Raw genomic sequence first — 26,781 nt, 5'->3', positions numbered from 1 at the left:
ACTTCATTGAATGTTCAGTACTGAAGAAGCCTAACTGTCTTGACCTGTTACAGTTCTTTGATGATAATTTAATATTACCAATTGAATTATGCATTGAAATACGAACACAAGTGCTAATCTCCTTTGACGATATGACTGTCCCCAAATCACATTTCAGATTTAAATTTTGGACAATCCCAACAATTCCTACTTTTCTACCTTTATTGGGCACTTGAATAATAGATGTACTAAATCGAGCATAACTCAGGATCAACCTTCAAGCCACAACCAGATATGCTACAGACTGATGGCAAATTCCACTGTATCAACAATTGTTATGAACCTAAACAGTAGAGGGCAATTTTCGTGTTTGCCTGATTAAATCCAATCTGGTCGCTGTGTCTCCACAAGCAGGATTCGCCTCATCTAGCTAGGATCGTTTTTGCTGGCATATCCTTTCTGCAGTTGGCCAGAGGCATGAAATATTTATCAGCACTATCATCTCTCTCAATTGTGTCAAGTCCTTTTGATTTATAACTCAGATTAATAGTATCAGACACTTTGCAAATCTGATTAAGTATATTTCATCTGTAAGGTCGTATATGTCACAGCTATTTAACCGTTATGGTGGGACTTTTACTAAGCCAAGTTATGATTCCTTAGCTTCATTAGATGTTCATCCTCAGTCTTGTCCCAAGCTTTCACCATAATATTGGCAGGCAAGGCCATAAAACACCTCCCTCCTCTGGGCTTGGTGAAATGACTCCCCAGGGGCTGACAGTAACTCATTTTGCTTCATAAAATGTACTTTTTAGTTTGCTAGAAAATTAGTCTCAGCTGAGAACTGTTCCATTTCAAACATACTACCTACAACAGATGACATGATAGTCATCCTACATATGAAAAACACTTGTTAGGAAATTACTATCTGCCAAGTTGTGATGGGTCGACATAGTAAACTGCTGTTTTCTTGTTATACAAATGAGTATTTTAGGTGAATCATCTCCCGAAACTGGTTAAGCACCCCTGTCTGGGGGTTATAACCTTAATTTCACTTGTCATAACGGTATGCCAAACATTTACTTTTTCGTATGTGTATCATTAGCTCTTTCACGATAGTCATCTGGTAAAATAGTGTCTTGCCTTGAGGATAAAATCTTACACTGTATGTGAAACTATTCTCATTAAGGAGTACAGCTTTGGTCTTAAAAAAAGGAGAGTTGGAAATTATGAGGGTTCTGGGGATATTACTGTTCAAGGAAAAGAATATTAATCGGGGTGATTTTACATTTTTGATTCTTAAATAAGATCAATGGCAGAGAACTTTGACTTTGAGTCTTAATTTCAACACTGAAAATGTCTTAATTATAACAAGGATATAACACAAAATGTAAAAACATAAAACATACTGAAAGCTGACATATTTTCCACTAGGAATGCTGTAATCAGTAATATAATTGGCTTATCCTTACAACTATTTTCATAAATGTATTGTACTCATTGAGCTGTTCTGTAGCGGAATGCCACACCAGTCAAATAATGCTGCAGTAGTGCTGCAGTCACAACTCCAATGGAGTTGCTCTAACCAAAGGCCCTGGCCTACATCCCATCTGATGTTGATCATTTGTATGATCACGGCACTATCAAAATGAAGATGATCCAACAATATGCTCATTTTGTGCGAAACTTTTGTCTAATCTAAATGAAACAAAGCCACATCAAATTGCCCCAAACTTTCATAAATGCTCGGTTTCCTCTTGAACAAACTAGCACAGAATGTGATACTTTTATGATCCTTTCATGTTAAAGACTGAGACATGGTAAAGAACAGTACTTCATCCATGAACACATCACCCTATTACAGACCAACAATAAGGTAATTTCAATCTAATAACAAACTGTGTCATCTTTTATTCTGTAATAGCAAACTGGACAATTAGAAAATAATCCGTTTAAAAGCGTGCATTCCATCACCAGCCTGACATGCAGCAACTGGTTCTTACTTTCAATACATTATGGAAGCAATCAAACCATCGTGAGGATGGCATGAGCCCATGGTCGGTGGTCGGGCGTACATTAATACAGAGTTTGAGAGCCTAATCTCTTTAATGCACTGCAATCGCATTGTACACGGAGTCCTCCGTTATTCTCTGTTTCTCAATACAGCGTCGTGGCTAAATCATGTTTCGCGTGGAATCTATTTACATTCAACCTCGAGAGCCAGGCTAGGGGAAAATCTAATTTTCAACTTCACTGCTAGGAAAGAAAACTGTTTTGATGATTGGGAACCCTCTGACAGAGGACCGAATTCAGCCATCAGTGGTACTGACAATGCTATTACTGGGCAACTGTTAAACCTCACAACTATTCATCAGAGTCTCTGGCTAGGGGGATGGGAGTGACAGCCCATCTTGTAAGGGGAATAGTGTCCAGCCCCAGCTTTATCCCTGACCAGCCACCTGAACAGGACAACCTGCATGGCTAGGTTGTATGGTGTAATCTGCGATTAATGACCACCTTGCTCAACCAGATTGACCATTTTGATCGGGAATGAGATTTCATCGTCTAGTTGCTTCTTTGTGGTTTGAACAGACGTTGCTGATGATCCCCATACTACAGAAGGTGTCGATGATCACTTTACAGTAGACGCTGCTGACAGGGGCTACACCATACACAACACTTAACCCCATTCCCGGGTTGAAGATACTAGTCCCAGCTTTGTTGATGCTGGACTCGAGAAATCAATTCCCTTAAATCCAAAAACGCTACTGGCGTCACTTCACCCAAATCCCACACAATACAGAATAAAAATCCTTCATCTAAATCATAGCACACAATAGGGAACATCATCTACACTTCAGTCTATAACCTATAGTGATCACAATCACAGATCACAAATCACAAATCACAAATCACAGATCTTGTAGATATACATTGATTCATGTAAGTCCCAGACAATACAGAGCATAAATCCTTCACCTAACCCCCCGACGTGGCACTGTAGGGACCTTCATTTAAACCTTGTATCACAGAAATCCCAGATCTTGTAGATATGCATCGATTCACCTAAATCCCACATCAGTAGTCAGTACAACACTGAGACACTTCAACCAAATCCCAGGTTTTGTAGTTGCCTTAATCCAAGGTTTATAGACATTAAAATCCTAGGTTTATGGACACTTAACTGTTGACATTATACTTCTGCCCTAGCGAACCTTCAATAAACCACAGTGATCACCTAAATCCCAGTTTAAAGATACCACACCAAGGACAACAGAATAGCCAAATCCCACATGGTAGTAAACAGTACACATTGTGTGAAATAAACGCCTGCACAGTTGTCCATGGCTACTTTCATTTCTATCTGGCTAGTGAAGATAAAGTCTACTAAAGTCTGGCTAGCTTTTTTCAATCTGGTGAGTTATACAAAAACAATTGTATCTCGTGTTATTTACGTGTCACAAACCTGTTGATATTGATTCAGACTGCACTTCTAACCTGTTCTAACCTTGTTTAAAATAATTTTTTCATCTGCTACAAAAAATGCTACCAAAAATTTCTTATTATTTGCTAGGGTAAAAAACCTGGCTACATACATCTGAAATTGGCTAGTAAACTTTTATCTGGCTAGCCTGGCTGGCAAGACAAACAAAAAATGTGTCACACACTGTCTTAATAATAAACATCAGTACCATAATACAGTCTTTAGTGTTCAATGTGCCCCGCATCCACCATGGTTAGTAGTCATCAAGTATTAGGCACAATGTCAATACACTGCTGCCATCAAATCTTACAACTGAAATAAAACATATTGTTTATATCCCATGTATGTGTAAAGGATCCAATTACTGCTCTTCTTGGCTGACAGAGAACAACATCACACATCTGACTCTACAACTGTCTGGGCCATTAAGAAAGGTTTTACAAACATAAAACACTGACTAACCATAGTCACAGTGTTAACGTTGCTCTGCGGAAATACAGTGGGTTGTAAGAGCTATGACTTTTATTCCGGTATTTTCAAAGAAACTTAAAATAGTTGGAGCATTAAGATTCCGTTTCGGAACATAAGGTTGTGTATTCTGGAGAGATATCTAAGAGCTATATGAATGTCATAACTTCAATACTCTCAAACAGACTTAAAATAGATGTTGCATTAATTTTCCTTTTTGGAACGAGGTTGAGTGCTCTGAAGAGGTATCTTACAGCTATATGAATGTCACAACTTCAATACTTTCAAACAAACATAACAAGGTTGAGGAGTGTTATGTAAGGGATCATAGAGGCCATTAAACAGACCTATAGTGGTTGTAGCGTTAAGCTCCCTTTGTGGAGCAAGGTTCAGAGTTCTGAAAAGGGATCACACAGCTAAATACTTTAAAACAGGTTGACAATAGATATTTTTTTAAGATCATTTTTAGAACAAGGTACATTTTTTTTTCATTAAAGGGATCTTAAGTTATAGCTGCCAATATGTCCGTACTTAAACAGATTTACATTAAATCCGATCTGTGGAACAATGCTCAGGCCCTTATCGATGGCTGCTACAAAGATTATATTTGAATGCTGTCGAAAATACATCACTCAGAAATGATATCAAGGATTGTCTGAGGCATCAACCTTTTAACATAAAGGAAAATATCTGCTCTGAGGGTGTACTTAGAATAACACTACTTTAATATCTCATCATATGTTAGCTTCAGTCATATTTACATGAGCTTCCTGCTGTGATCTGAAAGTAAAATCTTTAATGATTTAAACATCACATGAAATTTCAATTTCACTGCTGTCGCCAAGACTCAGTAATCCCTACAAATGTTCTTTTCCTGAAATGGCCGGGGGGGACAAATGAACATAATCACATGATAATTGTCAACTTAAAACTGGAAGAGGCAAATTGGCCCCAGACCACGCATACTAAACAGATCACAAGTCGAGAATGGTTCAAGAATGGTTTGGTAACTGTTTTAGCCTTGGAGGACTGCTTCAATGAACTCACAAAACAAATCAGGCCTATCTTAGAATTGTTTCTGACAAATTAATTGTCCCCAAGGGCTGCTATTCCATGCCCTTAGACATTGAGCCCAGTGAATGTGGCTCTCTTCAGAACTCATTGCTCTCCCAGAGTTCCTTATTCTGGACGAAGAAGTCGCAAGGGCTTTCATGATAATCTTTTCATGACTCTTGCATTCCAAAAGTGCCTTTTGCTGATGTTAATTAAGGGGCTTTGGTGATACTGAAAGCTCCAAAGACTGATGAAAGTGTCATAGCAAACCTGAGTCACATTTCAACCAAAATAATATAAATTACTCAAGACAACAAGTCTGTGTTACTCAGTCAATCCTACCACCGAAATGGTGTTACAGAACTCATTGAGTTCTCAAGGAACCTGATGACTTCTCCATTCATTTGCTCTCAACAGTATGCTCACATCTATCATTTTTGCCTGATGGAACAATGGTGTGTGTTCAAAGAGGAAGTTCAACATTATTGTTTGTGTACCCACGAGAGCCATCCACAACATACTTCTTAAGATGACGAATTAGGCCGTTTTTTGGGCCCAAATGGGAATAAAAGACTACAAACAATATGGTTTTCCATTACAAATTGTGAATTAGAATTCACGGTTTGAATATTTGCAAGAGATGTACAAGTAGATCAGTCTCATACACTCAGGAGAACAATTACTGACTGTCCAGTTAGCAAAGATGTGTTTAACAGTTTTTGATTTAAGTTTGTGAATAGTTTTGGAAGTGATTATTCATGTATGCAAGTCACTTTTAATCCATAATCTGACCATTCTAACATAGACAAATACATAATCAATGTCATCACCATCATGATAATCATGATAATGATTATCATCATTTGTTGAGTGTGATTTGTCCCCTTTTCCACTCCAGACATAATCGGACCATTCCACCAGAAAAATCATCATCATCATCATCATCAATGTTTAGCATGATTTGTCCACTTTATCACTGCAGACATAATCTGACATTCCACTACGGACAAATAGATAATTAAGTTTATGTCCCAGTCATTAATTAATCTGGGTTGTTTGATGGAGTTAATTCTCACAGCTTATCAATATGTCATGCAATGCTGACTTATTGAATATTGTTTGTAGTGCATGTCATGAACTGAGCACCGCATGCAATGTACAGGTCTCGAGGGACACACCTTAGCATAGCTTAACAGGATGCTCGCTATCTCACCTGTATCAGGTGCGATAGGCTTACCTGTGCATGACACGTCAAACTGTAGCTCTGCCTATAGCTTGTATCAAACAAATCACAGATCATACTGTGAAATGATTTAAAGCATTGTAACTTTGATATCGTTAGAATCTTTTCCATGATTGTGCATAGTTAAAAAGGATGAGGTATGTTAAGTGCCCATTTGGGCCAAATAGAAAAACCAAATTATAAAGTTATGGAAATGTTGAAATATTGGTGTGAAAATTATCAGACACTTTAATTTTGACATGATCAAAAGAATTGAAAAAAATTGGTACAAAAATTGTGATTTTTTCATTTCCATTTCATAATTCTGCTTTATCGTAAGTGAAAGAAATAATTTTTTCCCATGTGTGTGATATTTTATCCATACTCAATGCCAATATATATATCCTTTATCTAATAACATATTAATTTTTGCAATAAAGAAAACAAATATAACATGTAAACATATTTTGGTCACGATGCTGCTTCAGCTGCATTACTTTCATTGGATCAGTGGGCCTGCCCAATCCATTACAAATCGACCACATGTCTTTGTTTCAATAACCCCTGGGCATGTTCTTATTCCAATTTTCACACTAGCAGAGGTTTGACCTACAAACCTAGATAATACAGTGCAACATATATAAATGTAATAATCATAGAGAAAAATCCTATTAATACAAGTGCAGTTTATCTTATTCACAGTAACAACATTCCGTAAAAGTCTTTGATGTAAATTGGAGCAATTTTGAATAATCATTCGGCTGAAATAGGTGAGTGCTTTTTGCAGTGGCACTTTGAAGGAAAGGGACTGGCGATTTACTGGACAAGGCTTCTTTGCCCGAGGAAATGTTTCAGACCAAGCTTATTGAATCTAGCCACTCTGCGGTGTTTTTCCAGGAAGGTGTATGTAACGGAACCTCTAGATTTAGCATCAATGTCTACACAGCTCAACAAGCCTGTTAAGAGGACTAGTTTTTGTTCTCATGAAATTATTAGTTTTGACATGAAAACACTGGCAGCATCCTGGGGCACGACAGCAGTGGACCTTCAGACCCAGACTACCAATTATGTCTCATCAGGGTTGGAACTGGCTCTGCTGGACCCCGATGACCAAAGCTGTATCGCCCAGGGGGAACTGTTGGTGCTTATAGGGACTTCAGTGCCAGAAAGATGGAATCGGCTAGTCCTTCTGGCATCAGCTCTTCTTAGATGTAAACTTCTAAAAGGTTATTGCTGCCAGTTTCACCATCATCTTGTATCAGTGTTTCGCTTTGAATCCCTTTGTCAACCAACTTTGTCTATAGACTGGTAAGGTAATTGGGCATGGACGACATTACATGAATATTTGATCTTGAGGGCTCTTTGCTTCAATTTTCTGTACAGACATGCAATGATTATGTTGCATCAATGTATCTATATCCTAATGGCCATAATTGCTTAAATATAGGATCTCCATTATTCTGGAGCCACTGTTGGGTTAAAGATGTAGATATGGTGCCAATTAGGATTAATTTGGTAATTATGCTGATCATCAGAGTGGCTGTTGTTGGAATCATCCCAAGTAGTCCTTTGGTCTTATCCTTGTTCCATTAACCATTATTTCTTGCCCAATTAAGGCAAGATTTGCTTGATAAGGATGAGAGTTGCGGTTAATCGTTGAAGTAGTCGTTGATTTTATGGGACAAAAAAACTAAAACACCCTTAAATGAGTTTTTTTGCATTGGTGATTCCAAGCCAATTAATAAATTAGACAATTGAAATGGACTTGGTGCCACGGGAAAGAGCTATCCATAGTAAAACGCTCTCTACCCTGACCACAAACTTATTTCCTTCCAATCAAAGCTCTCAATGTTACTGTCAAACCAGTTCAACAGGCGAGTAGCATAACGACACCCCAAAATGAAACTCGCCATATCTATTTATCAAGAAGCCTTTATGTAAAATTTAACTTACATATGACATGCATAAATCCTCAGCTTGCTCAATATCAAAACTTTCAGTAGTTTATTTACCTCAAAAAGAAAATATCGCGAGTTCAAAACGTTTCGGCCAAACTTCGCAGCACACAACAGAAAAGGCCATTGTTGACTTTTGGCACTTCTTGGTACCATCCCACATCCAGCCCAGCCCAAGACTGCCATCACTTTTGAAAACATCACCACTCATCATCTACCAAAGAACCAATCCATCTCAAGAATCAAAACTGCCAATGGCCTGAACTGCATCCCCATCTCATTACACCCCTCCACCCACACCTGCTACCCAAACATAGTGTCATTATACACACACCCATCCCTCCACTCCTACCTGCCACCCAAACAATAACAAACCGTCAAACCATCCACCCAGCTCAAGACCATCCAAATTCACCCACACTCAAAAACTCCACCTCAACCCATCTCCTCTGAACCATCATCCAATCCAAACCAGTACCACAGCCTATCCATATCGGTTTACTTCACCTAATAAGCAGCTGGAAAAGTGAAATATTTTAAAACAAGAATTTGGGTCTGTTCCTCAATGTAGCACTATAGAGAGGGTGCTGCCTGCCCAGCTTAACTTCAATTATATCACTATTCTTTGATGACGACCCCCCTTGTTAGTGTTTCGCACACTACAGCGACCTCATCAATATCATTCTGCTGTCTCTCACCAGGAACACATCACTATTACCTTCCACTCACATCTTCCATCTCCTTGTTTAGCCAACTCTGCCAAACACCATTAACATGCAAACTATTAAGTTAAAAAATATGTAAATTTCAAACACACCTAACACCATCTGGGGAAAGTTGAAAGAAGGCAATTAACAGCTTGAAAACAATTTTTTAAGGCTCAAGAATACCTGGCAGCTCTGTCTGACTTCAGGTCAGCTGTAGAAAATGAACAGTGTCATGGTGGTCATATCCTGTAACAAAAGACTTTGTCAGGAACACCTCAGGTAGCCCAGTGGTAAGTGTGTTTGCTTGTCATCTAGGAGAACTGGTATTCGGTTCTCCATACAGTTTTTTGTTTGTTCTTAAATGTTGCACTCAGCAATATTCGAGCTTTATGACAGTGGTCTGTAAATAATCAAGTCTAGACCAGAAAATCCAGTGATTAACATCATGAGCATCGATCCACACAATTGAGATATGATGACATGCATCAACCAAGTCAGCGAGCCTGACCACCACATCCCGTTAGTCGCCTCTTACGACAAACATAGTCTCTTTGTACAGCAAGCATGGGTTGCTGAAGACCTATTCTACCCCGGATAATAACATTTACACACAGACCTATACATACACATGTACAATGTGTGGTTGCCCTATCCTATTTATTATTTAACCTTTATAAATATGAACACGTAATGATATTCTTGGTTTGTAGTCGACCAAATCATTGTCCTCCAAACTTAACTTTCCCAATAATGGTCACAGTTTAGTATGAAACCAGTCTGGATAAAATATGAAACATATATGACACGTCTTGCAATTAATAACTGTCAATTTCATAATAACCATACTCCTTTAGTCACGGAGAGCATGTATTCCTTAATTTGATTTGAAATTGAGCTGTTTAAATAATCATGGGTTCTGAGTGCAGCTGGCGTACTCAGTCATTACATCACATGACTGGCATTCCAGCCAATCAGAAAGCAGTCCAAATGAAATGCCCTCCACGGAAGTCTCTTTAAATAGTCATTACTGTCCAAGATAACTAGTATTTACTTCTTCGAACTGAAAATGGAATTTGCAAAAGTCGTGCATGAACAATGCCTTAACATATACTTTTTCAGCATCTGAATTGCAACTGGTACTTTAATCCCATTTATTTAAGTTAGTGTTAAACAGAAGCACTTAGTAGTTTTTAATATTATTTGGAAAGTATTTTATAAATATTCAAAAGTCAAGCATGTACTTTGTAACATAGTCAATAGACATCTACAACTGTTTTTTTTAATTAAATGTGAACATTAAATATCACACCATATGTACATAATGCATAGCATGAAAAAAACATTTAATCACAGTGATTTTGTTATCCAAACAATCTGGAGGAGACTCTTCATCAAAATGCACATTATTTATGTGTTGTACTACAATTTTGTCTTCAACAGAAAAAAAACACCATCACAAGTCTAATGGTGAAATTGCTTTCAGTGCCTGTGATTACAATATTTCTTCTCGGTCGTTGTATTTATATGTTTGACAACGATTTGTATGGGTTAAAAGTATTGAATTTGTACTTGATACAAGACATTATTCCTGGATGCAGATGAATCATCCTGTGTTGAAAATGTATTGCAATTTCCTTATTCTGTTTGCAAAATATGCTTTGCGATTTATAGCAGTTTTGCTAAGAAAGTTTTTGTTTTGTGTTCATGAGTCATCCCATGCCTTGAGAAGCGATGATGAAAATATTATGCTATTCAATGGCCTCTCATCACCTCCAAAACAAAAAAAATCATTACAGTTGACAAATTCTGACCTTTGAGCTAATCATTTCTCATTGAAATCTTTTAGTCTTACTCTCTGCTAAAAAATCACAGACACCATGTTGATAGTTGGACAAGCTAGTCATCAAGATGGCTGATGTGAAAGCATTTGCCAGGCAGCTTAACAGCTATTTTTTCAAAGTTATCCCTCATTAAGGCTATTATACAGAATGAAGCAATAATTATAATTTGATGATAAAATAACAGCTTGGAATTATGTTTAGGAAACCTAATCTTGCATTATACAATTTGAGGACAACAAAACTGTTGAATAGCTGTTTTCAGAGGAAGCCGTTTGAAGTGTCGGAAATGATGATCGGTTTGGAAATTTCTCACAAATCTATTGAATTTATGCTGAATAGTTTTAGTGTTAATTTTCTTTCCCTGTAGTGTTTAGGAGCCTGTGAGTTGACTATGGCTTGCAATAAAAGCACGCTCGTAATTACAATTCTCTTGGAATCACTGATTGGGGATTACGGAAGGTTGGCCTGGCAGAAGCGTTATGACCGGTTATCTTGGCATGGACTGGACATAACAGCAAAAGCGCCCTCAAGTGGAAACAGTCCCCGGGAAATGGGCACATAAATTAGCAGCTGTAAACTGAAGTAGGATGGAAATTGTCCTAACAGAGAAAGCCCCAATCCAGCAGTCAGCCATGACTGATAGCAAGAAATGGCTTTCAACCCATCAAACTAGTTACAGGCAATCTTGGTGAGGGGTGCACGTCTCACAAATCAGCTGAAGGATGTAGTATCTCTCTTCCAAGTGGTCCTCAAACCCAGCAGGGTAAAATACGTACTGGTGGTGACTTTTTAGCAACCACTCTATAATTGCTTCTCAGTTTTTGCTAATAACCAAGTGCATTCATTATGTCGTAGGTGCAAAAACTGTTGCAGATTTTTCTCTGGACATCTTAAAAGACTGGTGACTGTCAGGAGATGATTTGTAACAAATGCTTAATTGGTCTTTTCCATGTCTTAACTCGGACCTTCAGGGGAAATGGCAACAAGCAAAACAGGTGATGGTTCTTGGGAGGAGAGTCGCTTTCACCGGACATATTATGTTTATGGTGATGTGATCTTCCTAACTGATGCCTTGAACACAATTATCACACACACCTAGTGGACAAATAGCCATGTTTCATTAATATTTTACGTTTAGCAGGCCTAAAAAGTCCCATTAAGAATAAATGAAGAGATGATGGAAAGATATTTGACAAATTGTGAAAGAAAAAGTTGTTGTTGAATTGAATTAATGCTTGGAAGATTTCTTTATACTAAAACCACAAGATGGATGTTTGAAGCGTTTCATTAATACTTCCCATTTCAGTTCTCAAATTACACAGAGAGGAAAATGAAAATATGATTAAAAAGAAATTTCAGAAAAATGTGAAACAAGATCAGATTACTGTTGATTTGAGAATCCAGACCGTCTTCATAACGAGTTGCTGCACTGAACCTAATACTTCATACATGATTCCTCTGACCATTTCCAAATGTGCAACGATATCCCTGGATTCAAAGTAAAAATATACAGGGTTTTTTATCTCAAAATTCTTCAAGAGGACCCTTAGTTATGTTGCCTAGGTCCTCAACCTTGTAACAACATCATAATGAGCATTTCAACAAAGACGACCGGATATGCACGTCCATTAAGTTTGTGAAAAAATCTCCGTCAAAGACCAGAAGCATGGAGCATGTGGGAAACTAAGGGGAGACATTTATACCAAGTTTAAAGATTACATAATGACCTAGGCAGCTGTGGGGTCTGAAGACAGCTTGTAGTCTCGGTCCTATAATCCCCCTGTGTTCTTTGAGGGGCAAGGCAGGAAGGGGGAAAGTGGGGGAGGAGAAGGTGATGGAGAGTGATCCTCAGGGGGTTGAGGTGGGGGAGAGATAGACATGAATTAGGGGGGGTAAACCAAGGATTGGGGTTCGGAGATATTCAAGGATTTGAGGGGGAAGACATAGTCATGAATTGGGAGGGAGGGGAGAAATAATCAAGGATTTGGGGTCCTTCCAGTTGGGAGGGGTTTCACAATTTCGGTCATGTTCCTTGTGAGTGGATGCAAGTTGCAGTATTGGACGTGGCTCCTTAGAAAACATATAGTTTGTAGAATCTTCTGTTACAAAATATATTTCACTTATCTAATTTTTCTTAGTTCTGTACCTGGCTAGCTGGACTTTGGTATTTTCATCGTCTGTGGTTTTGACTTAATTCAATGCATATATATCTCAGCCATGGTGCAGTATACTTATGGCTACTCATCACAAGTACAAATTTGAATGTAATTCATTATTTGGATTGGACCATAACCATGACCAGCCCTGAACATGAGTTAGTCATATACAATGGTGACCTTTAGGGCTTGTACATGTCTTCTAATTACTACTACATGTCAACATGACAAAGAAAAGGGACAAGTTAAGATGACATTGCCAGTGGAGTGGAGTGGGTGGCAGAAAGAGTGTGTGGGTGGCTGCTGCCACAGAGAGATGGGGTGGGAAGTCAGTGAGAGGGGGAGGGTAGGACACCAATGGAGAAAGCATGGTTTGCCAATTCTACTTGTCAATCAATTCCCAAATGCATGTAAATTGAAAGTTCAAAGGGATATTTTTATGTGTCTCCTTAAATCACATAATGTTACATATAGGGTAATTACCATTGCTGGTTTCCATGGGAGGAGTGCTTGGCTATAAATTCCAGTTTTTATATTTGAGGGTGCTGAACCTTAATTGCACCATTAGTGGGGAAATTATCCCCAATATGAGCAAACTGTACATAATTCAGATAAGATATGCATCACCCTTCATTAGCACATGACACAGCTTCTTTCATGTGACGGAGGGCACAAACATGTCGCCCGTTTCCGGTACTTTCATCCATGTATTGTACATTCAGTAGCAGAAAGTGCCACAGCTTCTTGAAACTGTAAGGCTCTTATGAACCATATCATTTTGGATGTTTTACTCCTAAATAATTTTGTAGGGAAAATATATGAGGAATTGAGGGAAAATCTTGTTGTCAGGGTTGGTTACATTGAAGACATTGGTTAGATTCTCTTCATTGTAAAACATTTGATGCCTTTTGATTGGTTCAATCACTCACTCAACCACCCACTCTCTCACCCACCCAGAACCGACCCATTCACCATTTGGTTATATTTTGGTACAACATGCATGACGTGCATTGTTGGATATCATTAGCAGTGCTAATATTGGAGCACATCGAAGTGCGGCAAAAGAAATACTCACACATTCACTCAAAGAGTGAGTGAGTTAATGCTTTACGTCAAATCGGCAATATTTCAGCCATATCGTGACGATTCACGCAAAGATCACCCACAATAATTTCTCATGTGGGTACACCATGTAAAGCCCATTTTGGGGTTGCTAGTAGTCGTTATATTGCTAGGATCTTGCTTGAATGGCATTGACATGTATTCACTCACTCACTCACAGAACACCCGAGATAATTTTGTGGAGCTATGTCTCTACCATCCTAATCACTTCAATTGTTGTGTGTATTTTGGGCAAAACCTGTTGCAAAGCCACCAATCTCGTTATTACCATCCTTTACCCCATATAATCTAAATTCACATAATTACACCAAGAAAATCTGATCATATTTTTTTCAAAATGTGCAAATTACTGAAATGACTTTCCAAATAACTTGTTGCTAATTACTGAATTCCTGAATCAGTAGTATCAGATAATTACAGTTCAAAATTCCATCACCAATCTCAGAGTTCCTCCTCCCATAATTCAACTTGAGATTAACATTGTTCATTGAGATCACCTGCGTCAACAAATAATCCCTTGTAGTTTCTAACAATTTGTTTATAATTTCACGCCACATTAGTTTTGGTTGTGCAATCAATAAGGGCTGGCATATTTCCATCATATTGTTCACCACTAACCCGTGCACATTGAAGAATTTCATCTGGTGATGATAAAGACAACATGCAAAGTATGTTCGTTTCGTGTATAGTGTGTATACTTTATGCCCTTATTAGTTAATCTACTTCTTTCAGAAGGTGTCTCTCAACAATATTCTGTTTTGCAGTATGGAGGCTGGTCTGTCTCTCAGACCCTAGAGAATAAACTAAAAAATGAATCTAACTCAAGTCTAGAATGACTTGGCAAGTCTAGATTGCATCTAAGATCTGAATTGAGCATTATTGTTGAATTGTCTGTATCTCAACAATATTCTGTTTTGCAGTATGGAGGCTGGTCTGTCTCCCAGACCCTAGAGAATAAACTAAAAAATGAATCTAACTCAAGTCTAGAATGACTTGGCAAGTCTAGATTGCATCTAAGATCTGAATTGAGCATTATACTAAAAAATGAATCTTACTCAAGTCTAGAATGACTTGGCAAATATGTATAATAGATATATAAAAGATAACTTTATTTCTGGGACTAAATGTTAATCTAAATGGAGGCAAGGGTTCTTTAAGTAGTGATTTTGGTAATTTTGGCCAAAAAGGAATGTTTGCAGCAAGCAAAACAAGTTTTCAAATTTGTATTAAAATTCAGTTAAATGTAATGACATAAAAAAGTAAGGGGTCCACAGATTAAAATACTAGCTGCCCTCCAAGGATGTACATATATTTCTCACACTACAAACTGTAATATGATACATTTCACAAATAACGATATGATAGAAATCTGTTCATGAAATCAGTATCTATGAGTTTGTCAACAATGACCAATAATCTCAATTCTATCTCTTCAATAAAATTCAATCATACTATACATTTCATGACACCATCCAGTGTCATAATTCAAGTTTGTGGCTAAGGTCACATGTTCTACCATTCCTCCCACAAAAGTGTAATTGATTAGCCTACCCATTAATATTCATTAGTAAAAAGCCCAGAGAGCTCAAATGCTTAGTCTAGTTTCCTTCCTTCATTAAACCAAGATTAATTGAGACATTTCAAAACATAATAAAGAAATCATGCTGCTTATAAACCTTAATAGCAGACTGAATTATTAGACAAGATAATGGTTGTTGAGCCCTTGCGGTATATACAATATACATTTGATGGCCTTCGGAAGTAATCAAATAATGGATTAAATGGTGTTGATATTTAAAGATCAAATTTGATGTGTTAGCTAATTGTGCTGACTCATTACTTTTTTTCTCATACATTATGAAGTTTTACCTTCTACACACAGGAACCCACTCAGGATATGCCCAAATTGGAACAGTCTTTAAAGATAGACAGACATAATACAATGTACTAAGGGTGAAATGTATTTGTGTAAGTACACATACTTTCTGGTACCCAGCCTGATGCCAGTATCCTACCAGGTACCCGTTATCATACAGGTGCCCTTCCAGGTACCCATAATGATGCTAAATTTTAATAGGTATATATTAAGGTACCCTCCATGAGTTGTATATTTTGAGGTACCCCATATGAGCTGTATATTTTGAGGTACCCACTATGAGCTGTATATTTTGAGGTACCCAATATGAGCTGTATATTTTGAGGTACCCTCTATGAGTTGTATATTTTGAGGTACCCACTATAAGTTGTATTTTTTTAGGTACCCACTATGAGCTGTAAATTTTGAGGTACCCACTATGAGCTGTAAATTTTGAGGTACCCAATATGAGCTGTATATTTTGAGGTACCCTCTATGAGTTGTATATTTTGAGGTACCCACTATAAGTTGTATTTTTTTAGGTACCCACTATGAGCTGTAAATTTTGAGGTACCCACTATGAGTTGCATATTTTGGGGTACCCACTATCAGTTGTAAATGTTGAGGTACCCACTATCAGTTGTAAATGTTGAGGTACTTAATTTATCAAATGTCATGTATTTTTCTAGATATCCTTTCAGGTACCCATCAAAATGCTTGTATCTTTCAAAGTACCCCAAAGGTATCATTGCATCCTGCATCCTATGACAGTCCACCTATCAAGTAGCATCAATGTGCATGTTAATACAGTGACACTTTCCAGAAGAGAAACAACAGGTGAATCGAAGGAGAGTGACGTACCTTCCCCATGCCTGGGTTCGTAAGTCGGCTGATTCCGCGGAGCAGACATGGCGGCGCGGGTGGCGGAGATAGACGGATGACATCACAGAAACTGGTTGGGAAGGGTGGGGGTTCTGGATCCGGAGGCTGGTGCCGCTTCTTTTTCCGGCTTAGTTTCTGAGCAGCTCTGGAGGAGAAGACAAGGCTATGGTCAAACTCTGATGATAAATGTGTACGAGATTCATAATTACATAACCTGGTTAAGGAAGAATTGGTTTGCCAGTGATAATCTAAACATCAATGGCCATCAGCAAGATCAATTTCTGAATTTCAACTCACTTATTCATCCTATGTGACATTTCATTACCATTACAAGTATCTTTAACTACATAGTCTTGATATAGGTTCTCATAACTGAACTGAAATGTCACATAGAAACACAAGATGAAGATAAAATCACCGCATCCTGGAGTCATTTATACTACAGTTTCTAAATGCTTCTTAATACTTCAGAATGAGTTCTCTTCATACAAGTCTTCTGGTAACCGAACATAATATATTATCAAGAAGTGCTTCTTATTCAGACCCGTGGGGACGCCAGGTAGGAATATAGCTCCCCAGTAAACCTACCTATGCTTGTCGTAAGAAGCAACTAAATGGATTGAGTGGTCAGGCTACGTTGACTTGGTTGATGCATGTCATCGTATCCCAATTGTTTGGATCGATGCTCATGATCTTAACCACTGGATTATCTGGTCTAGACAAGATTGTTTACAGACCGCTGTCATATTGTTGGAATATTTCTGATTGTGACATTAAACAACAATCAATCAACCTAACCACTTACATGGATGATACAGCTATTTGCTTGGAGTGCAAGTTCTTATACCAGTAGGGCCCTTTCACATTCAACACAGAGGATTATTGTTCCTCATAATGTTGTGCCAGATTTCAATCAACTTTTGTCATGTTGTGTTAAATTGTGAAATCCATTTACTGAACCCATCAATCCACTGATTACTGTTAATCCACACAATTTCCAGAACAACCCTTCAGTAATGATAACTGTTAATCCACACTATATCCAGAACAACCCTTCAGTACTGATTATTGTTAATCCACACTATATCCAGAACAACCCTTCAGTACTGATTACTGTTAATCCACACTATATCCAGAACAACCCTTCAGTACTGATTATTGTTGATCCACACTATATCCAGAACAACCCTTCAGTACTGATTACTGTTAATCCACACTATTTCCAGAACAACCATTCATTACTGATTACTATTAATCCACACAATTTCCAGAACCATTCATTACTGATTATTGTAAATCCACACAATTTCCACAGTGGTACTCCATAACAACTATTACTGATTACTCAAAATCTAAAAGAAAGTACTGTCCAGATTAACAAAGTTCTACTTTACTACCATTTCTTTACAAAAAATGCATTGAAGAAAGTCTAAAAACATCTGCAAATACAATAATCTGCCAAAACCGATTCGTCCGGTAGTTACAGTTTATTCCTGGAGCTTGCAGATCCTTGTTTAAGACATGACACCCACTATAACAATGCATTTATTTCCAGCCCTGCTGTTGAACAGAACCGGTGCCTACACTCCATGGCATGGACTGAGGGGATTCGTGGTTTCCTGGGGGGATTCCAATCCCATCATCCCGATTTATAACATCAATCTCCGATCATACACCCTGATTATCCAATCTTCACGCACAGCTTCCAGCTAGCATACTCTTCAAATAAATGTTTGGGGAAAGTCCAGATTTCTGAAGCTTCCATTGGCCTTGTTCCAAATTTCTCTCAAACTCTACTTATTTACTGTTCTTGCTAACCTGAGCCAAGACCTAGTGCTAGAAATCATGGTTAGTGGCTCCTAGCATGCTGACTGACTGAAATGTGTCTTGAAGCACACTTTTTACTTACATTTCTTTCTCAACCTACTCCTCATATCTCTTCACATCACTGATGAGATGGGCACATTTTCAAACAATAAAAACCATCCTACATTGATCCATCAAAATACATGATTTTCTTCTGAAGTGCATGTCTACATTATATAAAAATGCCACATTGATCAATATTGTTTTCACTTCAAGTTCAATTTTTTAACCCCATAAAGCTATTACTGATGCAAGGAACATCATTGAAGTGAGTAATCATGAAACAAATACAGCCCAAATAACATTGAAACATTGTAAATAATATCCAGATTAATTTCATGATATCAAGCCATGTTCCATGTGAAACTTGTAAAAAGGTTATGTCCCCTCAACAGACAAAGGAGCAAGGTTGCACATATTCTTGCTGTCAGGCATACAAATTTGGTCTCCTGAGACGGTGCCATAGCTCCTGGAAATGCCATAGAGTCTACAAGATTACTGTACATGTATTCTCTGTTTACATCCTAGAGCATTCCCACTAATACCATAATCTAGTTCAACTTTTTACCCCGCTATCAGATCTGTCCCTGAAGTAAAGGAAACGATACCAAATTAGTTAAAGCTGTTCCACTGGTTTTGCTTGCTTTCAACTTCAAAGGAATCCTTGTGCAATACAACTTTGTTTTCTCAATGTTTGGACACAGGTGACACCAAGAGATGCTCTGTGGTAAACATATGTAACAAGAGTTGCAGCCTTAAAGTGAAATAACTGACAATCTATAAATTATTCCCCTCTGATTAAGGAGAGCCCTAAGTGTAAATTTCTCTACAAATGTAGACATGGAGTTTTAGAGTAAATATTTTATATGAAAGGTGGTGAAGTCTTTGTTGTTTCAAATCCTAATGAGATTTTCTATAATTGGAAACAAAAAACACTGAAGTTATTCTAGGTTAGACAAAAATCCTCAACGCTTTAAATCTGTTGCTATTTTTTTCACTCTGTATCCATTTACACTTTAAACCCAATCACCAAATGTTTCCCCATCAGAAGGTTATAGGAAAACTGAACGGATATGATATAGAAGCTGAGTTGAAATGGGGTTCAAGATTATTTCACTTGTATAGTGATTTGAAAGTGTGTGTGTGTGTGTGTGTGTGTGTGTGTGTGTGTGTGTGTGTGTGTGTGTGTGTGTGTGTGTGTGTGTGTGTGTGTCTGCATGTGTGCCTGTATGTGTTCCTGTGTGTCTGTGTTTCTCTGAGTATGTGTCTGTGTGTGGTGTGTGTCTGTGTGAGAAAGTGTCTGTGTGTGTGTGTGAGAGTGTTTGAGAATGTGTGTGTGTGTATGAAAGAAAGAGAAAGTGTGTGTGTCTGTGTCTGTGTGCATGCATGTGTGTGTCTGTGTCTCTGTGTGAGAGAAAGAGTGTGTGTGTCTGTGTGTTTGTGTCTGTGTGCCTGTGTATGTGTGTTTGTGTGCCTGTGTGTCTATGTCACTACGTCTACTGGGCTGGTTTTATAGTGCCAGCTCACTGACATTCAACCACCGTAATGCTGAGTACCAGGCAGGGTAACATCAAGACCATCTTTTAACAACTTTTCGTATGATATCACCAGTGATCGAACCAACAACTGTCCACAAGACAAAGGAGGCAACCATATACATTACAGAAGGGAATGAAGGTATATGTCAAGTAAGGCTGTGAGATTTCAGATTGAATTGTTCACGGAGGCACTTGAAAAACTCCTGATAATGAATGCTAGTTTTGTGTGGGAGTTCTCTGTCATGGAACAAAGGACTTGGCACCGAGCAAAGAATCTCTCACTTTGAAATCTCTCAAACAAAGTAAGACATACTACTGTTTTTACTATCAACAAAGCCACAAAAAGTGTATGCTGAGAATGCATTCACACAACAACGTTATAGCTGAAAGGTAGTAGCCATAGTCTACCTTCAGATTGTATCGCCACCTAGTGGCAGGATGAGACAACAGCGCTGATACATCTTTAGCCACAAGATCCCATCAGGGTGAAAATTCTTCTTAAAAAAGGTTACTGGTTATCCGAGACAAACCAATTGATAGTATCATCTGCAGATACTATGTATTGCCTTTAGAAGTGGTCAAACCTAAGAGCTTTCTCATTAAAACAAAAACTGAAATCCCATTATTGGTATTATTAAAGTTTGGTAAGTGTCTCTGTCAATCTTCCTTTTAATCTTTTCCATTTGAATCGTCCAAAGTCATCTGCATGTGCATTTGTCTTCTACAATTTTGTTGAGGTTAAGCACCTTTGTGCTAGGAAAATATCAATTTCAGAGTTGTGATTAAATGTTAACATTCTATCAGCTGATCAAATAATTCCTGCTTAGCTCAAGGGACCCTTCATGTGTTCAGCTTACCCTGAAATCAACACTCATGTCATCTTGATTGACACTGTTGGATTTCAACAACTGATAATATTACACACACAAATCCCATTTTATAGATTATCTTCCATATGGAAATTTGTCATTTCAACACCCAGCATTTTCAAACATGGAGTCCATTGAACTAACTATTAATCTATGTGACATCTAATGAAATCATTCCACTATTGTTGTATGTGACACCAAATTGTTGTAATGTCCAGAGTAAAATATCATTTTGGAACATCTTGAATATAAAAATGTTTCCCATTTTCAACAGCTATGTGGAGAGGCTAATATGTGTTACTTGACTTTATATGTTCACAAATATGAGGCATAATTTAAAGGTTTAGCAGGAAAGCAGTATTCCTTACCAAAACACATGGTACTGTTTACCTGACAACTAATTACAAAGCTTCCATGGCGGTCGCCAGATGGATCTTCTTTCAAAAAAACATACAACAAATACTACCATGCTAAAACTTAGCTGTGATGATGAAACCTGACTACAAAAGAACTGTTATGATGGTCTTATCAAAGTGGGCTCAATTGTGATTCAGGAGAATTAACCGACAAAGCGAAGCTTTGTTATGAATGTGAAAAATGTAGATAATACCTATATTGGCATATAATGCGTACACTTCACAATCACAACTAGGTGTAGGTTGAGTGATCAAATATCAGCACTTATGCAAAACCTAAAACTGATATACACGTCAAAAAGGATGTTTGGGATTTCTGGGGCTTCAGGATCCCTCCGGGATTACTGGTAGCATAAAAGAAAAGTTTATTTTGGCAGACAACTTGCCATTATCTTTTTGTACCAACAAACAGCCTCTCTTATTTATCATCTATATTTCTGCATGGACAGATTGGTCTATAGACTAATCAATCAAAAGTCTAACAGTATTTCTGCTGATGTTGCACTATCTCTCTGATTACACCGCTTCCTTGTCAAAATAATTCCTGTAGTATTCTGATGGTTTCTTTGGAGCAGATATAACTCTTGATAAATCTCCAAATTCTTAGTTCTGCCATACTCTGAGTAATTACTGAATTGCGCCTTCAAAAGAGGCTAAATCTATGTCCTTCTATGAAGCAAAACGATCTTGACATTTTCTTGTCATAGGATATTAGTGTAACCCTTCATTAACTTGTAAAGCTTATATGAAGATTTTCCATCAGAAACCAGTAGTCTAAAACAGGACTGACATCACCATATGATATGAACACAGAAATAGCAATGGTTTAGGTGATGGAATCTTAAACCATGCTTTCCCAACAACTTATCAAAAAAGTCAAAATAAACATAAAATAAGTAAAACAGACGTCATCAAAAAACATTGTAATTCTAATTACAAGCTTTTCAAAATAAAGAACAAAATGTAGGCTTTGTGAAAAAAATCATGATTAAATTTTCCATTTAAGACTGGTATGATGGGTACATTAAACTTTATAAACAAGTCAATAAAATGTCTAGGGTGGCATAAAAAATAGGTTTGTAGGGCAATCCCATCTTCAGCATTTCAGGTTTAAGTGATTTAGGTTCACATGAATGTCCAAATGTAAAGAATGTGTTTTCTCATCTGTCAGGACTAAGAGGGGTGAAACAAGAATTGTTTGGGCTGCAATCATTGGTCCTATAGACGTACTATATAAATCATTGTGGGTGACAAATAAGTTCTACTGTGCTGGCCGAGGCTTACAGGCTGAGCAGCAGGCTGTGAGATTATATATGTGCCATCATCACTTCCTTGAGAGAGCCTGGTACTGATCACCTGAAAACCATTCCTCACCATTCCTGTATTGATTCTATGGGTGTAGAAATCAACACTGGCATACTGACAACTCATCCGAATCAAAACTTAGGTTGGAGGAAAGACAAAGTGATTAAGTGAACTGCCAACAGCGATAATTCACAAATCAATTGCTTTGGCCGACATCCAACCCTAAAAGATGAATGAAAGAAAAAGTAGCCAGGAAGAAGTATTTTTATTGCCCCAATACTCCCCGAGCAAGCATCATAGGCATGTTTGAAGTCAGTACACATGGAAGGACAAATACCAGGGAGCATAACGTGATGACCGTAAATACATTTCAAGGATGCACGTTCAACATATGGTTATAGTGGCAACAGCAGGAATAAAGCTAAGCCTAGAAACTCGTCTAAATTCATGGAAAGTTTATGAAGGAGATTGGAAATGTGAAAAATGTTATGTCATAGTGTGTGCTGCCATTTGCATTCCATCTTGTCAAGAAAGCCAGAAGACTGTCTGGGCCACAAGATGTTTGCTATTAAGCCAGACATGTACCTATAGTTAGAGGGGCCAATCCCTGTCAATCTCCACACACAGCCCTTCACATTTAGAGGAGGGACACGGAGCTTGTGGTCAGCCCTATGTCAAACTTGTGATTGCATTTATGTTGGTGATATGACGCATGGATAAATTGTCTAAATTGGAAGGGTTTGGTTTCGTTGTTTGGTCTTGGTTTCGTTGTTTGGTCTTGGTTTTTTCTGTTTTAGCATAGCCAGTATTACATGCTTTTATAACTGACTCAGATTCATGCTCTTGCAGCTCATGAGTACCTGTTGTCTGCTAATTAGATTATTAAACTGATAGTTAGCTAACATGTTGACAATGATGGTTTGTGACTATCATGTCTCTTGACATATGAGGTCACTCACTGGTCAGGGCGGTCAGGTAGCCTTGTGGTTAATGCATTCGCTTGTCATGCTGAAAACATGGGTTCGATTTCCGACATGGATAAAATGTGTGAAGCCCATTTCTGGTGTCCCCCACCATGATATTGCTTGAATATTGCTAAAAGCATCATAAAGCCATACTCACTCACCCCTTGGTCACATGACTATAAATATATTATTTTATTAAAGTTAACTTATGTCATAAAACTTTTTTATTTTTGTTGAGGGGGTGGAGAAGGTTTAGCTTCAGTGAGTGAATGCTATTTGATGTCGTGGTAACCAATACTACAGCTACATATAACAGCCTGCAAATACTGAATCTCAGACAAATTAATTGCCAATAATCTAAGGGACAATCAAGGTGGATGAGGTACGGTGATACACAATCAGCCAGGTCCTAGCTCCACTGGTGTCCACCCACATCCTGGTGTCCTCCCAAATCCTGGTGTCCTCCCAAATCCTGTAATATCCAGTAGGTTTGTTTGTTTGTTGTTTAACACCGCACTCAGCATTATACCAGCTATATGACGGCGGTCTGTAAATAATCGACTCTTGACCAGACAATCCAGTGATTGACATCATGAGCATCGATCCACACAGTCAGCAGGCCTGACCACTTGCCTCTCACAACAATCAAAGTCGCCTTTTACAGCAAGCACGGGTTGGTGAAGACCAATTCTACCCTGAATCTTCATGGGTCTAATATCCAGTAGGTACAGGACTAGGACGTTTTACAAAGACTACACAAAGGACATAGTACAATCAACTGAGACCCGTGAAGATTCCGGGGTAGAATAGGTCTTCAGCAACTCATGCTTGCCGTAAGAGGTGACTATGGTTGTCGTAAAAGGCGACTAACGGGATCGGGTGGTCGGGCTCGGTGACTTGGTTGATGCATGTCATCAATCCCAATTGCGTGGATCGATGCTCACCATATCAATCACTGGATTGTCTGGTCCAGACTTGATTATTTACAGACCTCCATCGTATAGCTGGAATATTGCTGAGTGCGGCGTTAAACAACAAACCAACCAACCAACAATCAACTGCAGATTCAGGAATCAAGCATAGGACACTCACTAATACATGGACAATTAGGACTCTCTAGACAAAGGATATACAGATTAATTAGCAGAATGAAGTCTACAGCAATATGTAAAGGAAAACATACCTCAAGCTGAGGACTTAAAACATCTAGGACTAAGTCAAAAGAAAAGAATGAGGAAGAAAAGTGGGTCAATGTTTAGACAACGTGAATTGAATTCTGCTACCCTTCTTCATGTCCAGAGGTTAGAGCCAGGACAATTGAATGTAATTGGTGTCAAGGGGGCATGAATAAGCTACTGTTTAACATTCATCCTTCCTCTCATTTGATTTGTCTACATATTCTGCAATTATTCTACTTTAGTCTGGTGTCTTACAGCACTGGCCTAAGTCATGCTACATCTGAATGCTAAACAGTGATCTGTTCTGGCTATATTGTTACTGAAGTCAATACATCACTGTTAAAGGAACCTTGCCAAAAGGAGGCATAGAACAGTACTGTTAAAGGTACCTTGTCAAAATGAGGCATAGAACAGTAATGTTAACGGTACCTTGTCAAAAGGAGGCATACAACATTACTATTAAAGGAACCTTGTCAAAATGAGGCATAGAACAGTAATGTTAAAGGTACCTTGTCAATATGAGGAATACATCAGTGTTGTTAAAGGTACCTTGCTAACATGAGGAACACATTAATACTGTTAAGGTATCCTTTCAACATGGAGCTTATAACAGTGCTGTTAAAGGTACCTTGTCAACATGAGGAATACATCAGTGTTGTTAAAGGGACCTTGTCAGTATGAGGAATACATCATTGTTGTTAAAGGTAGCTTGTCAATATGAGGAATCCATAAGTGTTGTTAAGGTACCTTGTCAACATGAGGGACACATAAGTGTTGTTAAGGTACCTTGTCAACATGAGGGACAAATAAGTGTTGTTAAGGTTCATTGTCAATATGAGGAATACATCAAAACTGTTAAAGGTACCTTGTCAATATGAGGAATACATCAGTGTTGTTAAAGGTACCTTGTCAATATGAGGAATACATCAAAACTGTTAAAGGTACCTTGCTAACATGAAGAATACATCAATACTGTTAAGGTATTCATTCAACATGGAGAATATAACAGTGCTGTAAAAGGTACCTTGTCAACATGAGGAATACATCAGTGTTGTTAAGGTACCTTGTCAATATGAGGAACACATCAGTGTTGTTAAAGGTACCTTGTCAATATGAGGAATACATCAGTGTTGTTAAGGTACCTTGTCAATATGAGGAATACATCTAAATTGTTAAAGGTACCTTGTCAACATGGGGAATACATCAATACTATCAAAGGTACATTTGCAACATGAGGAATACAACAGTGCTGTTAAAGATACCTGTCAACGTAAGTAAATCAGTACAGTTAAAGGTACCTTTCACATGAGGAATACATTAGTGTTGTTAAAGGTACCATTTCAACATGAGGAATACATCAAAACTATTAAAGGTACGTGTCAACATGAGGAATACATTAGTGTGGTTAAAGGTACCATTTCAACACAAGGAATACATCATGGTTGTTAAACGTACCTTGTCAACATGAGGATTACATAAGTGTTGTTAATGGTACCCTATTAACATGAGGAATACAACACAACCAGGCATTTCAAAGATCACCAGCAAATATGATCAGATTGCGAGATATTTTGCCAATTTGATTTTCTACAAAAGTACTTTCTCATATAACCAGTCAGCATAAGAGAATGTAAGATAAATAGTGTCTTGAATAAGCATCTACAATATTGTAAAGGACACATAATGCTTAAACAAGACTGCTGACTATGAAACAATATCCATTCAAATTCACAACAATTCATTTGATGAATAATGTACAAAGTAATCTAAAAGACATATTGCCAAGAGGTGGACACAAGCAATCTGTAATCTTAAAGAAACATTGTCAAAATGTTCAGAGGAAACAAATCAGGTTGTCAAAGTTAAGACGCATTTCTTACATGACGAAATCTGATTAAACTGGGATTTTGCTATTACAGG

The 26,781-nt window shown here is 37.9% G+C and overlaps 1 protein-coding gene across 6 annotated transcripts in view; it reads right to left on the bottom strand.

Moving 5' to 3' along the window:
* LOC124137030 (kinesin-like protein KIF26B) overlaps positions 1-26,781 on the bottom strand; it is a 324,882-nt gene that overhangs the window by 59,863 nt on the left and 238,238 nt on the right. For all 6 annotated transcript variants that reach the window (XM_048403869.1, XM_046503131.2, XM_046503128.2 and 3 more), the window contains one exon: positions 16,704-16,869. In XM_048403869.1, the coding sequence (XP_048259826.1) occupies positions 16,704-16,869 (166 nt within the window). The remainder of the gene's footprint in view (positions 1-16,703; positions 16,870-26,781) is intronic.

The sequence above is a fragment of the Haliotis rufescens genome, unplaced genomic scaffold (assembly GCF_023055435.1).
Source record: "Haliotis rufescens isolate VD_foot unplaced genomic scaffold, xgHalRufe1.0.p SCAF_3, whole genome shotgun sequence".
NCBI lineage: Eukaryota > Metazoa > Mollusca > Gastropoda > Lepetellida > Haliotidae > Haliotis > Haliotis rufescens.
This window is presented reverse-complemented; position numbering and strand designations above follow the sequence as displayed.